We start from the raw sequence: 15,832 nt of genomic DNA, 5'->3' as shown, positions 1-15,832 counted from the left end.
GCGTGCGCTTTTGTTTGTGCGTGCGCTTTTGTTTGCTTGTGCGCTTTTGTTTGCTTGTGTGTGTGTGTGCGCTTTTGTTTGTGTCTGTGTGCGCGTGCGCTTTGTTTATGTCGCGGCGTGTGTGCGTGCGCTTTTGTTTGTCGCGTGCGCTTTTGTTTGCTTAGTGCGCTTTTGTTTGCTTGTTGTGTGTGCGTGCGCTTTTGTTTGTGTCTGTGTGCGCGTGCGCTTTTGTTTAGTGTACTTGCGTGTATGCGTGCGCTTTTGTTTGTCGCGTGCGCTTTTGTTTGCTTGTCGCGCTTTTGTTTGCTTGTGTGTGTGCGTGCGCTTTTGTTTGTGTCTGTGTGCGCGTGCGCTTTTGTTTGTGTGCGCGTGTGTGCGTGCGCTTTTGTTTGTGCGTGCGCTTTTGTTTGCTTGTGCGCTTTTGTTTGCTTGTGTGTGTGTGTGCGCTTTTGTTTGTGTGTGCGCGTGTGTGCGTGCGCTTTTGTTTGTGCGTGCGCTTTTGTTTGTGCGTGCGCTTTTGTTTGTGCGTGCGCTTTTGTTTGCGTGTGCGCTTTTGTTTGCGTGTGTGTGTGTGTGTGCGCTTTTGTTTGCATGCGCGTGCTTGTGTGTTTGTGCTTGTATGTGTGTGAGTGCGCACGCATGTGCTTGTGTGTGTGTGCGTGTTTGTATTTGTTTGTTTATGCACGTGTGTTGTGTGCGCGCGCGTGCATGTGTGTGGTTATTTGTTTGCGCGCGTGTGTGTGTGTGTGTTTGGCAGTGTGACAGTGTGATGGATGTCATGCTCGTCTGTGTTTCTCAGCAGTCTGCGCATCAGGAATCATGTCGGCGATCTCTGCTGCTCTCTCGACTCGCGTCTGCCCTCAAAAGGACGTTCTGTGTGAGATTCTGCACATGTCTCACACTCCTAATGCCATTACATGTCAACAGGGTCCACAATTAACACACAGTTTGTGTCTGTAATTGTGTTGATGTGAATGTTACTTGTCTGCAGTTGTGAAAGCAGAACAGAAGCTTTGAATTATTGTTTGTGTGCAGATTGCAACATTCAAATGTTTATTAAGTTTTCACATCGGTGCTGTGAGTGTACAAATATTGTTTGTACAAGTTCTCAAATCCAAATATGCAAGTAGTTTTCCTACTGATTTACCTTCATACATTACCTTCGTGTGTGTGCGCGCGCTTTTGTTTGTGTGTGTGCGCTTTTGTTTGTGTTTGTGTGTGCGTGCGCTTTTGTTTGTGTGTGTGTGTGTGTGTGTGTGTGCGCTTTTGTGTGTGTGTGTGCGCTTTTGTGTGTGTGTGTGCGCTTTTGTGTGTGTGTGCGCTTTTGTTTGTGTGTGTGCGTGCGCTTTTGTTTGTGTGTGTGCGTGCGCTTTTGTTTGTGTGTGTGCGTGCGCTTTTGTTTGTGTGTGTGCGTGCGCTTTTGTTTGTGTGTGTGTGTGTGCGTGCGCTTTTGTTTGTGTCTGTGTGCGCGTGCGCTTTTGTTTGTGTCTGTGTGCGCGTGCGCTTTTGTTTGTGTGCGCGTGTGTGCGTGCGCTTTTGTTTGTGCGTGCGCTTTTGTTTGTGTCTGTGTCTTGGCGTGCGCTTTGTTTTAGTGTGCTTGGCGTGTGTGCGTGCGCTTTTGTTTGTGCGTGCGCTTTTGTTTGCTTATGCGCTTTTGTTTGCTTGTGTGTGTGTGTGCGCTTTTGTTTGTGTCTGTGTGCTGCGTGCGCTTTGTTTTGTGCTGGCGTGTGTGCGTGCGCTTTGTTTGTGCGTGCGCTTTTGTTTGCTTGTGCGCTTTTGTTTGCTTGTGTGTGTGCGTGCGCTTTTGTTTGTGTCTGTGTGCGCGTGCGCTTTTGTTTGTGTGCGCGTGTGTGCGTGCGCTTTTGTTTGTGCGTGCGCTTTTGTTTGCTTGTGCGCTTTTGTTTGCTTGTGTGTGTGCGTGCGCTTTTGTTTGTGTCTGTGTGCGCGTGCGCTTTGTTTGTGTGCGCGTGTGTGCGTGCGCTTTTGTTTGTGCGTGCGCTTTTGTTTGCTTGTGCGCTTTTGTTTGCTTGTGTGTGTGCGTGCGCTTTTGTTTGTGTCTGTGTGCGCGTGCGCTTTTGTTTGTGTGCGCGTGTGTGCGTGCGCTTTTGTTTGTGCGTGCGCTTTTGTTTGCTTGTGCGCTTTTGTTTGCTTGTGTGTGTGTGTGCGCTTTTGTTTGTGTGTGCGCGTGTGTGCGTGCGCTTTTGTTTGTGCGTGCGCTTTTGTTTGTGCGTGCGCTTTTGTTTGTGCGTGCGCTTTTGTTTGCTTGTGTGTGTGTGCGTGCGCTTTTGTGCGTGCGCTTTTGTTTGTGCGTGCGCTTTTGTTTGCGTGTGCGCTTTTGTTTGCGTGTGTGTGTGTGTGTGCGCTTTTGTTTGCATGCGCGTGCTTGTGTGTTTGTGCTTGTATGTGTGTGAGTGCGCACGCATGTGCTTGTGTGTGTGTGCGTGTTTGTATTTGTTTGTTTATGCACGTGTGTTGTGTGCGCGCGCGTGCATGTGTGTGGTTATTTGTTTGCGCGCGTGTGTGTGTGTGTGTTTGGCAGTGTGACAGTGTGATGGATGTCATGCTCGTCTGTGTTTCTCAGCAGTCTGCGCATCAGGAATCATGTCGGCGATCTCTGCTGCTCTCTCGACTCGCGTCTGCCCTCAAAAGGACGTTCTGTGTGAGATTCTGCACATGTCTCACACTCCTAATGCCATTACATGTCAACAGGGTCCACAATTAACACACTCCAAGCTCCGAAGGAGAGAACATATTGGCTTACACAAGTAATTAAATGTGGCCGTTAAGGGGAACATAGCGCATGTTTAATCTGAATATAAGTGTCACAGTCTGATCCTCAGAAGTGATCTGCTCTGCTGAGACTTCTAAAACAAACTCTAAAACCGTAATAAATCCTGTGTGCTGTGTGAATCTGCCTTCTTTAAAACACGGCACGTCCTCTAACGACCCGCTGCACCTCCAAACCAACAGGGAGGTGAAAGTGTGGCTCTTCCTCCACCATCTGACCTCGTGCATACGACCTTTATAAACACACAGAGGACATCGTGTGAAGAGATGAAATACATCTGGACATTTATGTATTTTAATGTGTTCACCATCAACAGTTGAACAATGCAGACGCTTCAGAATCATTAATGGAACTTGTAATGAAATGTAACAGGTTTTGAATCACACTACATGTGATACTATATATATAATTACATCATCTTTAATCTCTTCTGTCCTTCTTTCTAGGTCTCATTACAGACTCTGATCATCCGTACAGCAAGTTCGAGAACGAGTAAATCTCAGAGGGACGTCCCGCAGATGCTTTGCTGTTTTCAGACCCGTTTCTGGTCAGATTACTTTAGGATGGAGTGTAGCTAAAGCTGAGATTACCTTGTTATCCCGCTCATTGGTTAGTTATCTCTCTTTCTCTGCTCCGATTTTAGAGCGGACCATTATTTTTCATTCTTAGTCAAAACACAACAGCGTCAGATTTTAATGCTTTAGATGAGAATAGCAGAAAATATAAAGTCAGATTGTGATGATAATTTTCCAGAGCAAATGCACCTTAAAGGAACAGTTCACCCAAAAAATGTAATATTCTCTTTATTATTTTTATTTATATATTTTTTTTTTACCATCGTGTCGTTCCAAACTCGCATGCAAATTTTGTTTTTCTTTCATTTTTTCGTGTCGTTCCGAACTTGTTTTTTTACCCTCGTGTCGTTCCAAACTTTTTTTTTACCCTCGTGTCGTTCCAAACTTTTTTTTTTTTTACCCTCGTGTCGTTCCAAACTACTACTACTTCTTTTTTTACCCTCGTGTCGTTCCAAACTTCTTTTTTTTTACCCTCGTGTCGTTCCAAACTTTTTTTTTTTACCCTCGTGTCGTTCCAAGCTTCTTTTTTTTACCCTCGTGTCGTTCCAAACTTCTTTTTTTTTTTTACCCTCGTGTCGTTCCAAACTTCTTTTTTTTTACCCTCGTGTCGTTCCAAACTTCTTCTTTTTTTTTTTTACCCTCGTGTCGTTCCAATTTTTTTTTTACCCTCGTGTCGTTCCAACTTTTTTTTACCCTCGTGTCGTTCCAAACTTTTTTTTACCCTCGTGTCGTTCCAAACTTTTTTTTTTACCCTCGTGTCGTTCCAAACTACTACTACTTCTTTTTTTACCCTCGTGTCGTTCCAAACTTCTTTTTTTTTTACCCTCGTGTCGTTCCAAACTTTTTTTTTTACCCTCGTGTCGTTCCAAGCTTCTTTTTTTTTTACCCTCGTGTCGTTCCAAACTTCTTTTTTTTTTTTTACCCTCGTGTCGTTCCAAACTTTTTTTTTTTTTTTACCCTCGTGTCGTTCCAAACTTCTTCTTTTTTTTACCCTCGTGTCGTTCCAAACTTCTTTTTTTTTTTTTTACCCTCGTGTCGTTCCAAAAATTTTTTTACCCTCGTGTCGTTCCAAACTTTTTTTTTACCCTCGTGTCGTTCCAAACTCACTTTTTTTTTTGCAGTGATAAAAGTTGCTATTTTCCATACAACAACAGTTAGCATTCATCACCATTAATGCATAATAAAAATATTGTAAACCTTCCCAAAAGATATTTGATTTTCTGTGAGCAACGTACCTAAATTTACGTTATTATTCACTGAATCATTTTCCATTTTCCTTTTTGTTTGGTGGCGAATATTCAGTGAATCGTTTATATTTCGGCCTGTCCTTGATGGCGACGCTATCGGACATCTTCAGAACACTCGGAATGTTGCAGTTCAGTCGTTTGATGATACTTTGTTTCATCAGATCTGGTCACTGTGAACATTGTTTTATGGAGAAAGCTGTGTGAATATTCTTCAGAACTCCTTCCAAAGGTGTTTGGAACAACATGACGGTGAATCAATAATGACAGAATTTCATTTTTGAGTGAACTATTCTTTGAAACAAACTCTACTTTTCTATTCAGTTGTGATTGTAAAATCAGGTCGTTGAAACTATTTTAATCACTTTTTCTCCTGTTTAATGATTTCGATGTTTGTATTTACAATGTGTGTTCTTAATAAAACAGATTTCCTAATAAAGACAAGATTTTGTTTTAAACAGATGTTTTGCGTGATTGTTCTGAACATATAAATGAAGACAGAAGCTCAGTGTCTGAGGAAGATGTTTCACCTGCATCTTTCCATACTAAATCACGAGCATCCCCAGGTGGGAGAGGAACATAAGTTACCACAAGTTGATCCTTTTCCTCTCAAAGCACTTTATTTGTTTTATTTAAATGCTTAGCAGATAATTCTGCTGTTTCGTGCCATCTGTGCAAACACATCATTTGTGCAACACATTCTGTGCTGTAATTAGACTTTTTATGCAGTGTAAATTGTGTCCCGCTACATTCATTAAATTGTAAAGGCTCAAAATCCAACAGGGACATGCAAATGTTTGGGCGTATCTGGAGATCTCATCCGTGGGAATTTGCCGTGTAGATTCGACCTCTCTCATCACATGCATTTTAAAGATGCAGAAATGCTTAATAGAACAATACAAGCACACAGACGAGGTGCAGCAGTTACAGAAAGCAATTGAAGTAAAATCAAAATGGACGTTGTTTACATCATGCATTGTCTAATTGTGTACAAGACATCAGCGCACGTTATTCCATTTGAATTATTATTATTATTTACATTTCTTTAAAATGTAATAACTCGCTCAGCTGTAGGCTATATATATATATATATATACTCACCTAAAGGATTATTAGGAACACATACTAATACTGTGTTTGACCCCTTTCGCCTTCAGAACTGCCTTAATTCTACGTGGCATTGATTCAACAAGGTGCTGAAAGCATTCTTTAGAAATGTTGGCCCATATTGATAGGATAGCATCTTGCAGTTGATGGAGATTTGTGGGATGCACATCCAGGGCACGAAGCTCCCGTTCCACCACATCCCAAAGATGCTCTATTGGGTTGAGATCTGGTGACTGTGGGGGCCATTTTAGTACAGTGAACTCATTGTCATGTTCAAGAAACCAATTTGAAATGATTCGAGCTTTGTGACATGGTGCATTATCCTGCTGGAAGTAGCCATCAGAGGATGGGTACATGGTGGCCATAAAGGGATGGACATGGTCAGAAACAATGCTCAGGTAGGCCGTGGCATTTAAACGATGCCCAATTGGCACTAAGGGGCCTAAAGTGTGCCAAGAAAACATCCCCCACACCATTACACCACCACCACCAGCCTGCACAGTGGTAACAAGGCATGATGGATCCATGTTCTCATTCTGTTTACGCCAAATTCTGACTCTACCATCTGAATGTCTCAACAGAAATCGAGACTCATCAGACCAGGCAACATTTTTCCAGTCTTCAACTGTCCAATTTTGGTGAGCTCTTGCAAATTGCTTTGCTGCATACCTCGGTTGTAACGAGTGGTTATTTCAGGCAAAGTTGCTCTTCTATCAGCTTGAATCAGTCGGCCCATTCTCCTCTGACCTCTAGCATCAACAAGGCATTTTCGCCCACAGGACTGCCGCATACTGGATGTTTTTCCCTTTTCACACCATTCTTTGTAAACCCTAGAAATGGTTGTGCGTGAAAATCCCAGTAACTGAGCAGATTGTGAAATACTCAGACCGGCCCGTCTGGCACCAACAACCATGCCACGCTCAAAATTGCTTAAATCACCTTTCTTTCCCATTCTGACATTCAGTTTGGAGTTCAGGAGATTGTCTTGACCAGGACCACACCCCTAAATGCATTGAAGCAACTGCCATGTGATTGGTTGATTAGATAATTGCATTAATGAGAAATTGAACAGGTGTTCCTAATAATCCTTTAGGTGAGTGTATATGCATATGTACAGTAGGTATGTGTAGGCTATATATATATATATATATATATATATATATATATAGGCATATGTACAGTAGGTATGTGTAGGGTATATATATATATATATATATATATATATATATATATATAATATGCATATGTACAGTAGGTATGTGTAGGGTATATATATATATATATATATATATATATATATATATATATATATATATATATATATATATATATATAATATGCATATGTACAGTAGGTATGTGTAGGGATATATATATATATATATATATATATATATATATATATAATATGCATATGTACAGTAGGTATGTGTAGGGTGTATATATATATATATATATATATATATGCATATGTACAGTAGGTATGTGTAGGGTATATATATATATATATATATATGCATATGTACAGTAGGTATGTGTAGGGTATAGATATATATGCATATGTACAGTAGGTATGTGTAGGCTATATATATATATATATATATATATATATATATATATATGCATATGTACAGTAGGTATGTGTAGGGTATATATATATATATATATATATGCATATGTACAGTAGGTATGTGTAGGGTATAGATATATATGCATATGTACAGTAGGTATGTGTAGGTATATATATATATATATATATATATATATATATATATATATAATGCATATGTACAGTAGGTATGTGTAGGCTATATATATATATATATATATATATATATATATATATGCATATGTACAGTAGGTATGTGTAGGGTATAGATATATATGCATATGTACAGTAGGTATGTGTAGGCTATATATATATATATATATATGCATATGTACAGTAGGTATGTGTAGGCTATATATATATATGCATATGTACAGTAGGTATGTGTAGGCTATATATATATATGCATATGTACAGTAGGTATGTGTAGGGTATAGATATATATGCATATGTACAGTAGGTATGTGTAGGCTATATATATATATGCATATGTACAGTAGGTATGTGTAGGGTATAGATATATATGCATATGTACAGTAGGTATGTGTAGGCTATATATATATATATATGCATATGTACAGTAGGTATGTGTAGGCTATATATATATATATATATATGCATATGTACAGTAGGTATGTGTAGGCTATATATATATATGCATATGTACAGTAGGTATGTGTAGGCTATATATATATATATATATGCATATGTACAGTAGGTATGTGTAGGCTATATATATATATATATATATGCATATGTACAGTAGGTATGTGTAGGCTATATATATATATGCATATGTACAGTAGGTATGTGTAGGCTATATATATATATATATATATATGCATATGTACAGTAGGTATGTGTAGGCTATATATATATATGCATATGTACAGTAGGTATGTGTAGGGTATAGATATATATGCATATGTACAGTAGGTATGTGTAGGCTATATATATATATGCATATGTACAGTAGGTATGTGTAGGGTATAGATATATATGCATATGTACAGTAGGTATGTGTAGGCTATATATATATATATATATGCATATGTACAGTAGGTATGTGTAGGCTATATATATATATATATATATGCATATGTACAGTAGGTATGTGTAGGCTATATATATATATGCATATGTACAGTAGGTATGTGTAGGCTATATATATATATATATATATATATATATATGCATATGTACAGTAGGTATGTGTAGGGTATATATATATATATATATATGCATATGTACAGTAGGTATGTGTAGGGTATATATATATATATATATATATATATGCATATGTACAGTAGGTATGTGTAGGCTATATATATATATATATATATATGCATATGTACAGTAGGTATGTGTAGGGTATATATATATATATATATATGGATATGTTTATTTAACCGTGATTTAAAAATTAAATTGCAAACTAACTGAAAAGTATCTTGATATTACGGACAGGAGAATTTTTGGATGAGAAATATGTTTATAAATATTAATAGAAAATATAAATACGATATAAATATAATAAACATTTGAAAGGTTAAACATATTTATTTGATCATTTTTAATATTATGTTGATACTATTATGTCTCGATATAATATATGGACGATTGTGATTGTGCTCGATAGATAAAATCTGAAATTAATAACATCTTAAAGCAAAGAGGTTTCTATTAATGATTAGCTAATTGTTCATTTGAGTCGGTTCTTTTCAAAGGTTGAATCGGTTCGTAAGTATGAATGATTCTTTCAGCGAGTCTTAAACCGGAATGATTTAAAAAATAAAAAAGTAGCTTATATTCACAAACGATTGGAAATGTCATGAAAATTCATAACAAACGAATATATTTATTTATAAAAGTGCTATGAATTATAACACCCGTTAAAAATAACGGATTTCTTTCCGCATGCTTCTTGTATTCCTCTTTTCCTTTTTGAAGGATGTATTTTACATAATCAGTGGAATATCGGAGCCCCTGCAAAAGCAACTTAAGGACACAATTCCTACAATAATTGTCTACAATATCATTTTATAGCGTTGAATGTCCTCGGGATGTCCTGAGACATTGACTCGCATTAATAATACGTGATCGAACATGAGGCGGGGCTCTAGAGATGATGGACAGGTCATGTAGCGAATCACAGACGCGACGCCCACTCTCCGACCAATGGCTGTCCAGAGGGGGCGTGGCTACCGTCTCCGCTCTCTCGTCCAGCAATCGGAGAATCCTAAAAGTGACATCCAGCTTTGCAGAGAGAACACAAGGCAAACCGCCGCGTTCAGACCCGCTGCACTGAAGTTAAACAATTCTCGCGGATTGTCTCCAGATATGGAGTCTAAAGCGAAGACATTAGAAATGCAGATTTAAAAAGTAGGACGGTTTTTCACACAACGGTTGTTTAAGGATATCACGGTTAATTCGTGATTTATAACTCCCCGGTTCCTTCAACAGTGTTTTCGGATATCTGACGCCCATCCCAAATGTGCGATTTAATGCCAGCGGCTCAACCTGCCCAAAAAATCGGCAAAATGAAAAAACTGAGAAGAACTTTGTCCGAAAGCTTCAGTCGCATCGGTGAGTTACTTACTGTTATTATCCAATATATTGCATTGATAAGCACTCTTGCATGTGTGTGTGTGTGTGTGTGTGTGTGTGCGCGTGTGCGCGTGTGTGTGTGTGTGTATATATGCATGCATGTGTGTGTGCAATTCCAAAAAACGATGATTTGTCTTTTGTTTCAAGCATTGCTTCTGATCCTTGTCAGTGTGCATCTGTTTGGGTGAAATGTAAACTTGGCAGAAATCTGTCCACACGTGAATCTCTTTTACATCTACATTTATTCTCCCAGACAACAATGAGATTAAAAGGACCCCAAATTGAGACTTTTGGACAGTTCACCCCCAAAAAAATAAAAATAAGGACATTTCTCTCATTATGTCCTCACCCTCGTGTCAGCCCAGATGTGTGTGACTTACTTTCTTCTGCAGAACACAAATGAAGATTTTTAGAAGAATATTTATCAATTATGCGACGTTCGGGACATTTTTTGTCTTTTTCGTGTTTGTTTTTTAGTTAATTTTGGCTGTTAAAGCCAACAACATCATTTTGGCCAAAGGGGTGTATTTTGGGAGAATTGTGATATTTCAACCTCAATTCCACTAATACATCTATAACACATCTATAACACACACACATGTACACACAATAGTCACACTCGGGACCTTCAGGACAAAAATGTCCCCATTAAAACGGCAATATTTGATCCCAGTGACATTAAAGCATAAAATGTGAATTATATGATATGATACTTTCATTCTGGAGCGCTGGCGTAAAAAAATGACATTTATAATATTTTCCACCAGATGGCGCCATTTCCCTCATATTAATCCTGTGGAGCAAATACAAACTTTTCCCCTATTTACTGTTTACTGTATTATAGAGACCTGCAGGACAACTGAATACATGATGCAGATACAAGTGTGTGTGTGTGTGTGTGTGTGTGTGTGTGTGTGTGTGTGTGTGTGTGTGTGTGTGTGTGTGTGTGTGTGTGTATTCACTGTTTACTGTATTATAGAGACCTGCAGGACAACTGAACACATGATGCAGATACAAGTGTGTGTGTGTGTGTGTGTGTGTGTGAGAGAGAGAGAGAGAGAGAGAGTGTGTGTGTGTGTGTGTGTGTGTGTGTGTGTGTGTTCTCTGTTTACTGTATTATAGAGACCTGCAGGACAACTGAACACATGATGCAGAAACAAGTGTGTGTGTGTGTGTGTGAGAGAGAGAGAGAGAGTGAGTGTGTGTGTGTATGTGTGGGTATGGATATCAGAGTGTGTTTTGTGTGTATTGAGAAGTGCGTGTGAGCGTGCATGTCTGACTGACAGACAAAGATAGTATTCTTTTTTGTAACATCCTCTTGCATTCCCTCTCTTACAATGCAAGTGAATGGTGACTAGAACTTTGAAGCTCAAAAAGCACATAAAGGCAGCATAGACGTTGTCCATGCAAGCGGCAACCACACCCAACTCATGGCGTGCCCGACCAAGAGCAAACCACCTTACAGCGATCTCGAGGAGGTTACCCCATGTAACTGTACCCTCCCTAGCAACCGGGTTTCCTTGGAGACCAGTGCGGTTCTCCAGTGGCCGCCGTTATACTGCAGAACCAATGAGTTCAGAATGTAAACCCCTCCAGCGCTGGGCATGGAGAAATAAAACCAAAAATAACTGTCGGAAACTATCAAAGTTGAGTTTTTCCGATAGCCGATTGTCAAAAAACGTAATTATCGGCCCGATTAATCGATAAGTCTGACATATCGGTTGACCTCTAGTTGTAAGGATAGTTCACCAATAAAATGAAATTTCTGTCATTATTTACTGACACTCATGTTGTTCTAAACCCGTATTGCACTCATTCTTCTGTGGAACACAAATGAGGACTGACAGCCTCAGTCACCTTTCATGTTTATTGCATTTTTGTCCCCTCCACACATTGAAAGAGAATGGTGACTGAAGCTGTCCTCCTTTGTGTTCAACAAAATAACCATACAGGTTTGGAACAACATGAGGGTGAGCGATGACAGAATTTTATTGTCTGGTTAAACTATCCCTTTAACCTGACAGGGTCGGCTCACCGAGATGCTGAAATTACTTGCAGTACATTCAGAAAGTATTTCAGACCCATTTTCTTACGTTGCAGCCTTATGATGCGTTCGCATACAATGCAAAGCGAGCGTTTTGCATGGCGCGATTACATACAAAGTCAATGCAAAGATGGGAATAGACGATTCATTCACGCCGGATGGGGCAAACGAAGAGAATGGCGTGACTCGAGCACGCAAAATCACATCATTCGTGTATTCGTGTGAGTTTACATTTTTCAACTCGCATGATGCATGAAAATGTTCTTCGCGTTGTAAGTGAACGCACCATTATGCTAAAATGCTTTCAATTATTTATTTTTTTTCACATCAATCTACACTCAAAACCTGATTTTTGATACCTTTTGGAAACTGAGCAATTCGTGGAGGAGGGCCTTGGTAAGAGAGGTAACAAAGAAGATTAAACTCTTTGGCCTCAATTTCAAGCATCATGTCTGGAGGAAACCAGGCACCCCTCATCACCTGCTCAATACCATCCCAACGGTGAGGCATGGTAGTGGTGGCATCATGCTGTGGGGGTGTTTTTCAGCGGCAGGGACTTGGGGACTGGTCAGGGATGAAGGAAAGCTGAATGCAGCAAAATACAGAGATATCCTTAATGAACACCTGGTCCAGAGCACACAGGACCTCAGACTGGCCCGAAGGTTCACCTTCCAACAGGACAATGACCTTGAGCACACAGCCAAGACAACACAAAAGTGGCTTTGGGACAACTCTTGTGAATGTCCTTGAGTGGCCCAGCCAGAGCCCGGACTTGAACCGAATCGAACATCTCTGCACAGACCTGAGAATGACTGTCCAACCTGACAGAGCTAGAGAGGATCTGCAGAGAAGAATGGCAGAAAATCTCCAAATCCGGAAAGTTATCGAAATAAATCGTTTTTTTGCTTTGCCATTATGGGGCATAAAGTGACTGATGTGAAAAAAATTAAGGGGTCTGAATACTTTTAAATACACTCTATATACAGTATAAATATATAATGAAGTCATAACGATTCACTTGGTTGTTTTTTTCCCCCTCATCAACTGAAGGAATTAAAATGTGAAATAGTTCCACAGTCCAAGTCTGAATTGTGCTCTGGGAGGGGCGCAATTTAATGGCTCAGCGCTTCGCAACAATCGTCGCCTCAAAACAATAACATGAATAAATAATTTTGCATGAAACATGAGAAAGATGCTCCGAGCGATTCTCATTTAACAGTGATGATGCATTGCATGACTATGCTTCAATTAAGTGATCTATCTTAAGTGGTGGCGTAGTGGGCTAAGGCACATAACTGGTAATCAGAAGGTTGCTGGTTCGATCCCTACAGCCACCACCATTGTGTCCTTGAGTAAGACACTTAACTCCAGGTTGCTCCGGGGGGATTGTCCCTGTAATAAGTGCACTGTAAGTCACTTTGGATATCACTTTAAAGGCACAAGATTGGGAAAGGTTTTTTTCCACTAGCCCAATTCCCAATGCGTTCCAAGTCCTCGTGGTGGCGTAGTGACTCGCCTCAATCCGGGGGGCGGAGGATGAATCTCAGTTGTTTCCGCGTCTGAGACCATTAATCCGTGCACCTTATCACGTGACTTGTTGTACCGCGGAGATGTAGCGCGTGTAGAGGCTTAACTCCATCCACCGCGGCATCCATGCACAACTCACCACATGCCCCACCAAGAGCAAGACCCACATTATAGCGACCACGAGGAGGTTACCCCATGTGACTCTACCCTCCCTAGTGAGCGGCTGTGGCTCAGGTGGTAGAGCGGGTCGGCCACTAATTGCAGGGTTGGTGGTTGGAATCCTGGCCCACACGACTCCACATGCTGAAGTGTCCTTGGGCAAGACACGAAACCCCAAGTTGCTCCCAATGGCAGGCTACCAATGGTGGCAGCTCTGCCACCATTGGTGTGTGAATGGGTGAATGAGTCACAGTGTAAAGCGCTTTGAATACCGCTAAGGTTAAAAAGGCGCTATATAAGTGTAGACCATTTACCTAGCAACCGGGCCAACTTGGTTGCTTAGGAGACCTGCCCGGAGTCACTCGGCACATCCTTGATTCAAACTAGCGAACTCCTGGGGTGGTAGTCAGCATCAATACTCGCTTACATACCCAGGCCCCCACTAGCTTAAAGGGTAACTAAACCCTAAACCAACTTTTTTTAGTTAATGATCTGTAAGAATGGGGCTTTATTAGTACTGGTCATTGATTAAAGTAATTTTTTTGACATTTGTGTATAAAGTGTTTTAATTCTACAATATATGGTGTAAAAACGTCTGAGTGCTGCCCTCTTCAGGTTGAACGGTGGCTACTGCAGTTGAATTTTCCTATTGGCTGTTTGCGGTTGTTCATGACGTAAGCGGTGAGAGCTGACGTAAGCAGGTTCCAGCTCACCACGCCCTTGGTACGAGCTACCACGCCACATTTGCTATAAGCATTAGCCTAATATAGCCATAATGCTAATGTTTTACCATTCAGACACTGGCCCCATTCTCCCTTGCGCGGCTGCTTCGCTAGCATCGTGGGATGCCGATCGCGATGCGGGAGTTAAAACCGCAGTTTGAGCCAGCGGCTCGAATTGATATGGCTCCGGCCCTGTGTCCACAGACAATTCACCCTCCTCCACTTCAGGTGAAGGTGGGGGAGAAAAGTCCTCGACTTCAAAAGACCGCTCCGTGGCAAAGCTACTTGCGTCACTCCAGTCACTCCATTTTAGAGTCTGACAGCAGCTGTCAATTAATCCGTCACTATGGGTCTCAGGTGCACCCCGCGGTTCGTCACCTCTATCCCCGCTGGCGTCTGCCCACTTTTCCAGCATTTTTCAAATATTGCTAGTGGGTGGAGTCAGACTCTGAGCAGGGGTTTAGTTACCCTTAGCTTAACCAAACACAATAGCAAAAATAATGATTGTTTACAAACAGATGCTCCTGCCCCAAACGGCCGACCGTGTGAGGCGTCAAATCGTGCGGCTCATTGAGGAGAGGTGCGCTGTATCTTGTCTAAGCGATCGGGTGTACGATGTTCGCACAGCGGATGAAAAAGCGCCAAAAACGTCCCATTGACTTAACATTGCGGAATGTTCAGAAATTTAAATCCAAACCGACGTTTTCACACACACAGACACCAAAGGGCCTGTCAGCCCTGCATCTCTCCCTCTCTCTCTCCCTCAGAGGATTTATATTATCAAGCAGCCAATAAGTAATGACCTAAAATCTTCATAGCCACACCCTAAAAGTGCTAGCATCATGCTAACACATGGTAGCATCGCCTTGCGAAGTGTTAAAACATGCTAAAAATGTGCCAACACATGCTAGCATCGCCTTGCGAAGTGCTAAAACATGCTAAAAACGTGCTAGCAACGTGCTAACACATGCTAGCTTCGCCTAGCGAAGTGCTAAAACATGCTAAAAACTTGCTAGCATCAGGCTAACACATGCTAGCATCAACTAGCGAAGTGCTAAAACAAGCTAAAAACGTGCTAACACATGCTAGTAGGGATGCACCGAAATGAAAATTCTGGGCCGAAACCGAAACCGAAATTTTTACCTATTTAAAAAAAAATAAATAAATGTTGTGTATAATTGTATTAATTTTATACTTTTTCATTAATTTCATGAATTTAATGAATCTGAATTGAAAAACTACAAACCAATAAAATAAATCACACTTTTATTGAAAGTAACACACCAAAATTGGACAAAAAATATATTAAAACTATATTAAATATTATTCTTCTTTCAGTTCTGTAAAAATCTAATTTTACAGATTTTATTAACAATTATCCAAATAATGTAAAGTTTTAGAAAACTATTATATGCAAAACAAGAGTCAAGAAATGAACTTAGCTGACATCT

The 15,832-nt window shown here is 40.4% G+C and overlaps 2 protein-coding genes across 4 annotated transcripts in view; both read left to right on the top strand.

Moving 5' to 3' along the window:
- The window catches only part of LOC127658073 (pituitary tumor-transforming gene 1 protein-interacting protein), a 33,613-nt gene extending 29,105 nt beyond the window's left edge, over positions 1 to 4,508 (top strand). Inside the window, 1 exon segment of the mRNA XM_052147173.1 lies at positions 3,235 to 4,508. Coding sequence (XP_052003133.1) covers positions 3,235 to 3,284 — 50 coding nt within the window. The 3' untranslated portion in view covers positions 3,285 to 4,508.
- A 5,079-nt stretch (positions 4,509 to 9,587) lies between these two features.
- The window catches only part of LOC127658062 (cyclin-dependent kinase 14-like), a 181,786-nt gene continuing 175,541 nt past the window's right edge, over positions 9,588 to 15,832 (top strand). For 2 of the 3 annotated variants that reach the window (XR_007972349.1, XM_052147157.1), the window contains exon 1: positions 9,599 to 9,908. Coding sequence is in view for 2 of the 3 variants with exons in the window: in XM_052147157.1 (XP_052003117.1) it covers positions 9,815 to 9,908 (94 nt within the window). In the remaining variant the exon portion in view is untranslated. Of the gene's footprint in view, positions 9,909 to 15,832 lie in introns of all 3 variants that reach the window. The other variant, XM_052147155.1, reaches the window with a different exon arrangement.

The sequence above is a fragment of the Xyrauchen texanus genome, chromosome 17 (assembly GCF_025860055.1).
Source record: "Xyrauchen texanus isolate HMW12.3.18 chromosome 17, RBS_HiC_50CHRs, whole genome shotgun sequence".
Classification (NCBI taxonomy): Eukaryota; Metazoa; Chordata; class Actinopteri; order Cypriniformes; family Catostomidae; genus Xyrauchen; species Xyrauchen texanus.
This window is presented reverse-complemented; position numbering and strand designations above follow the sequence as displayed.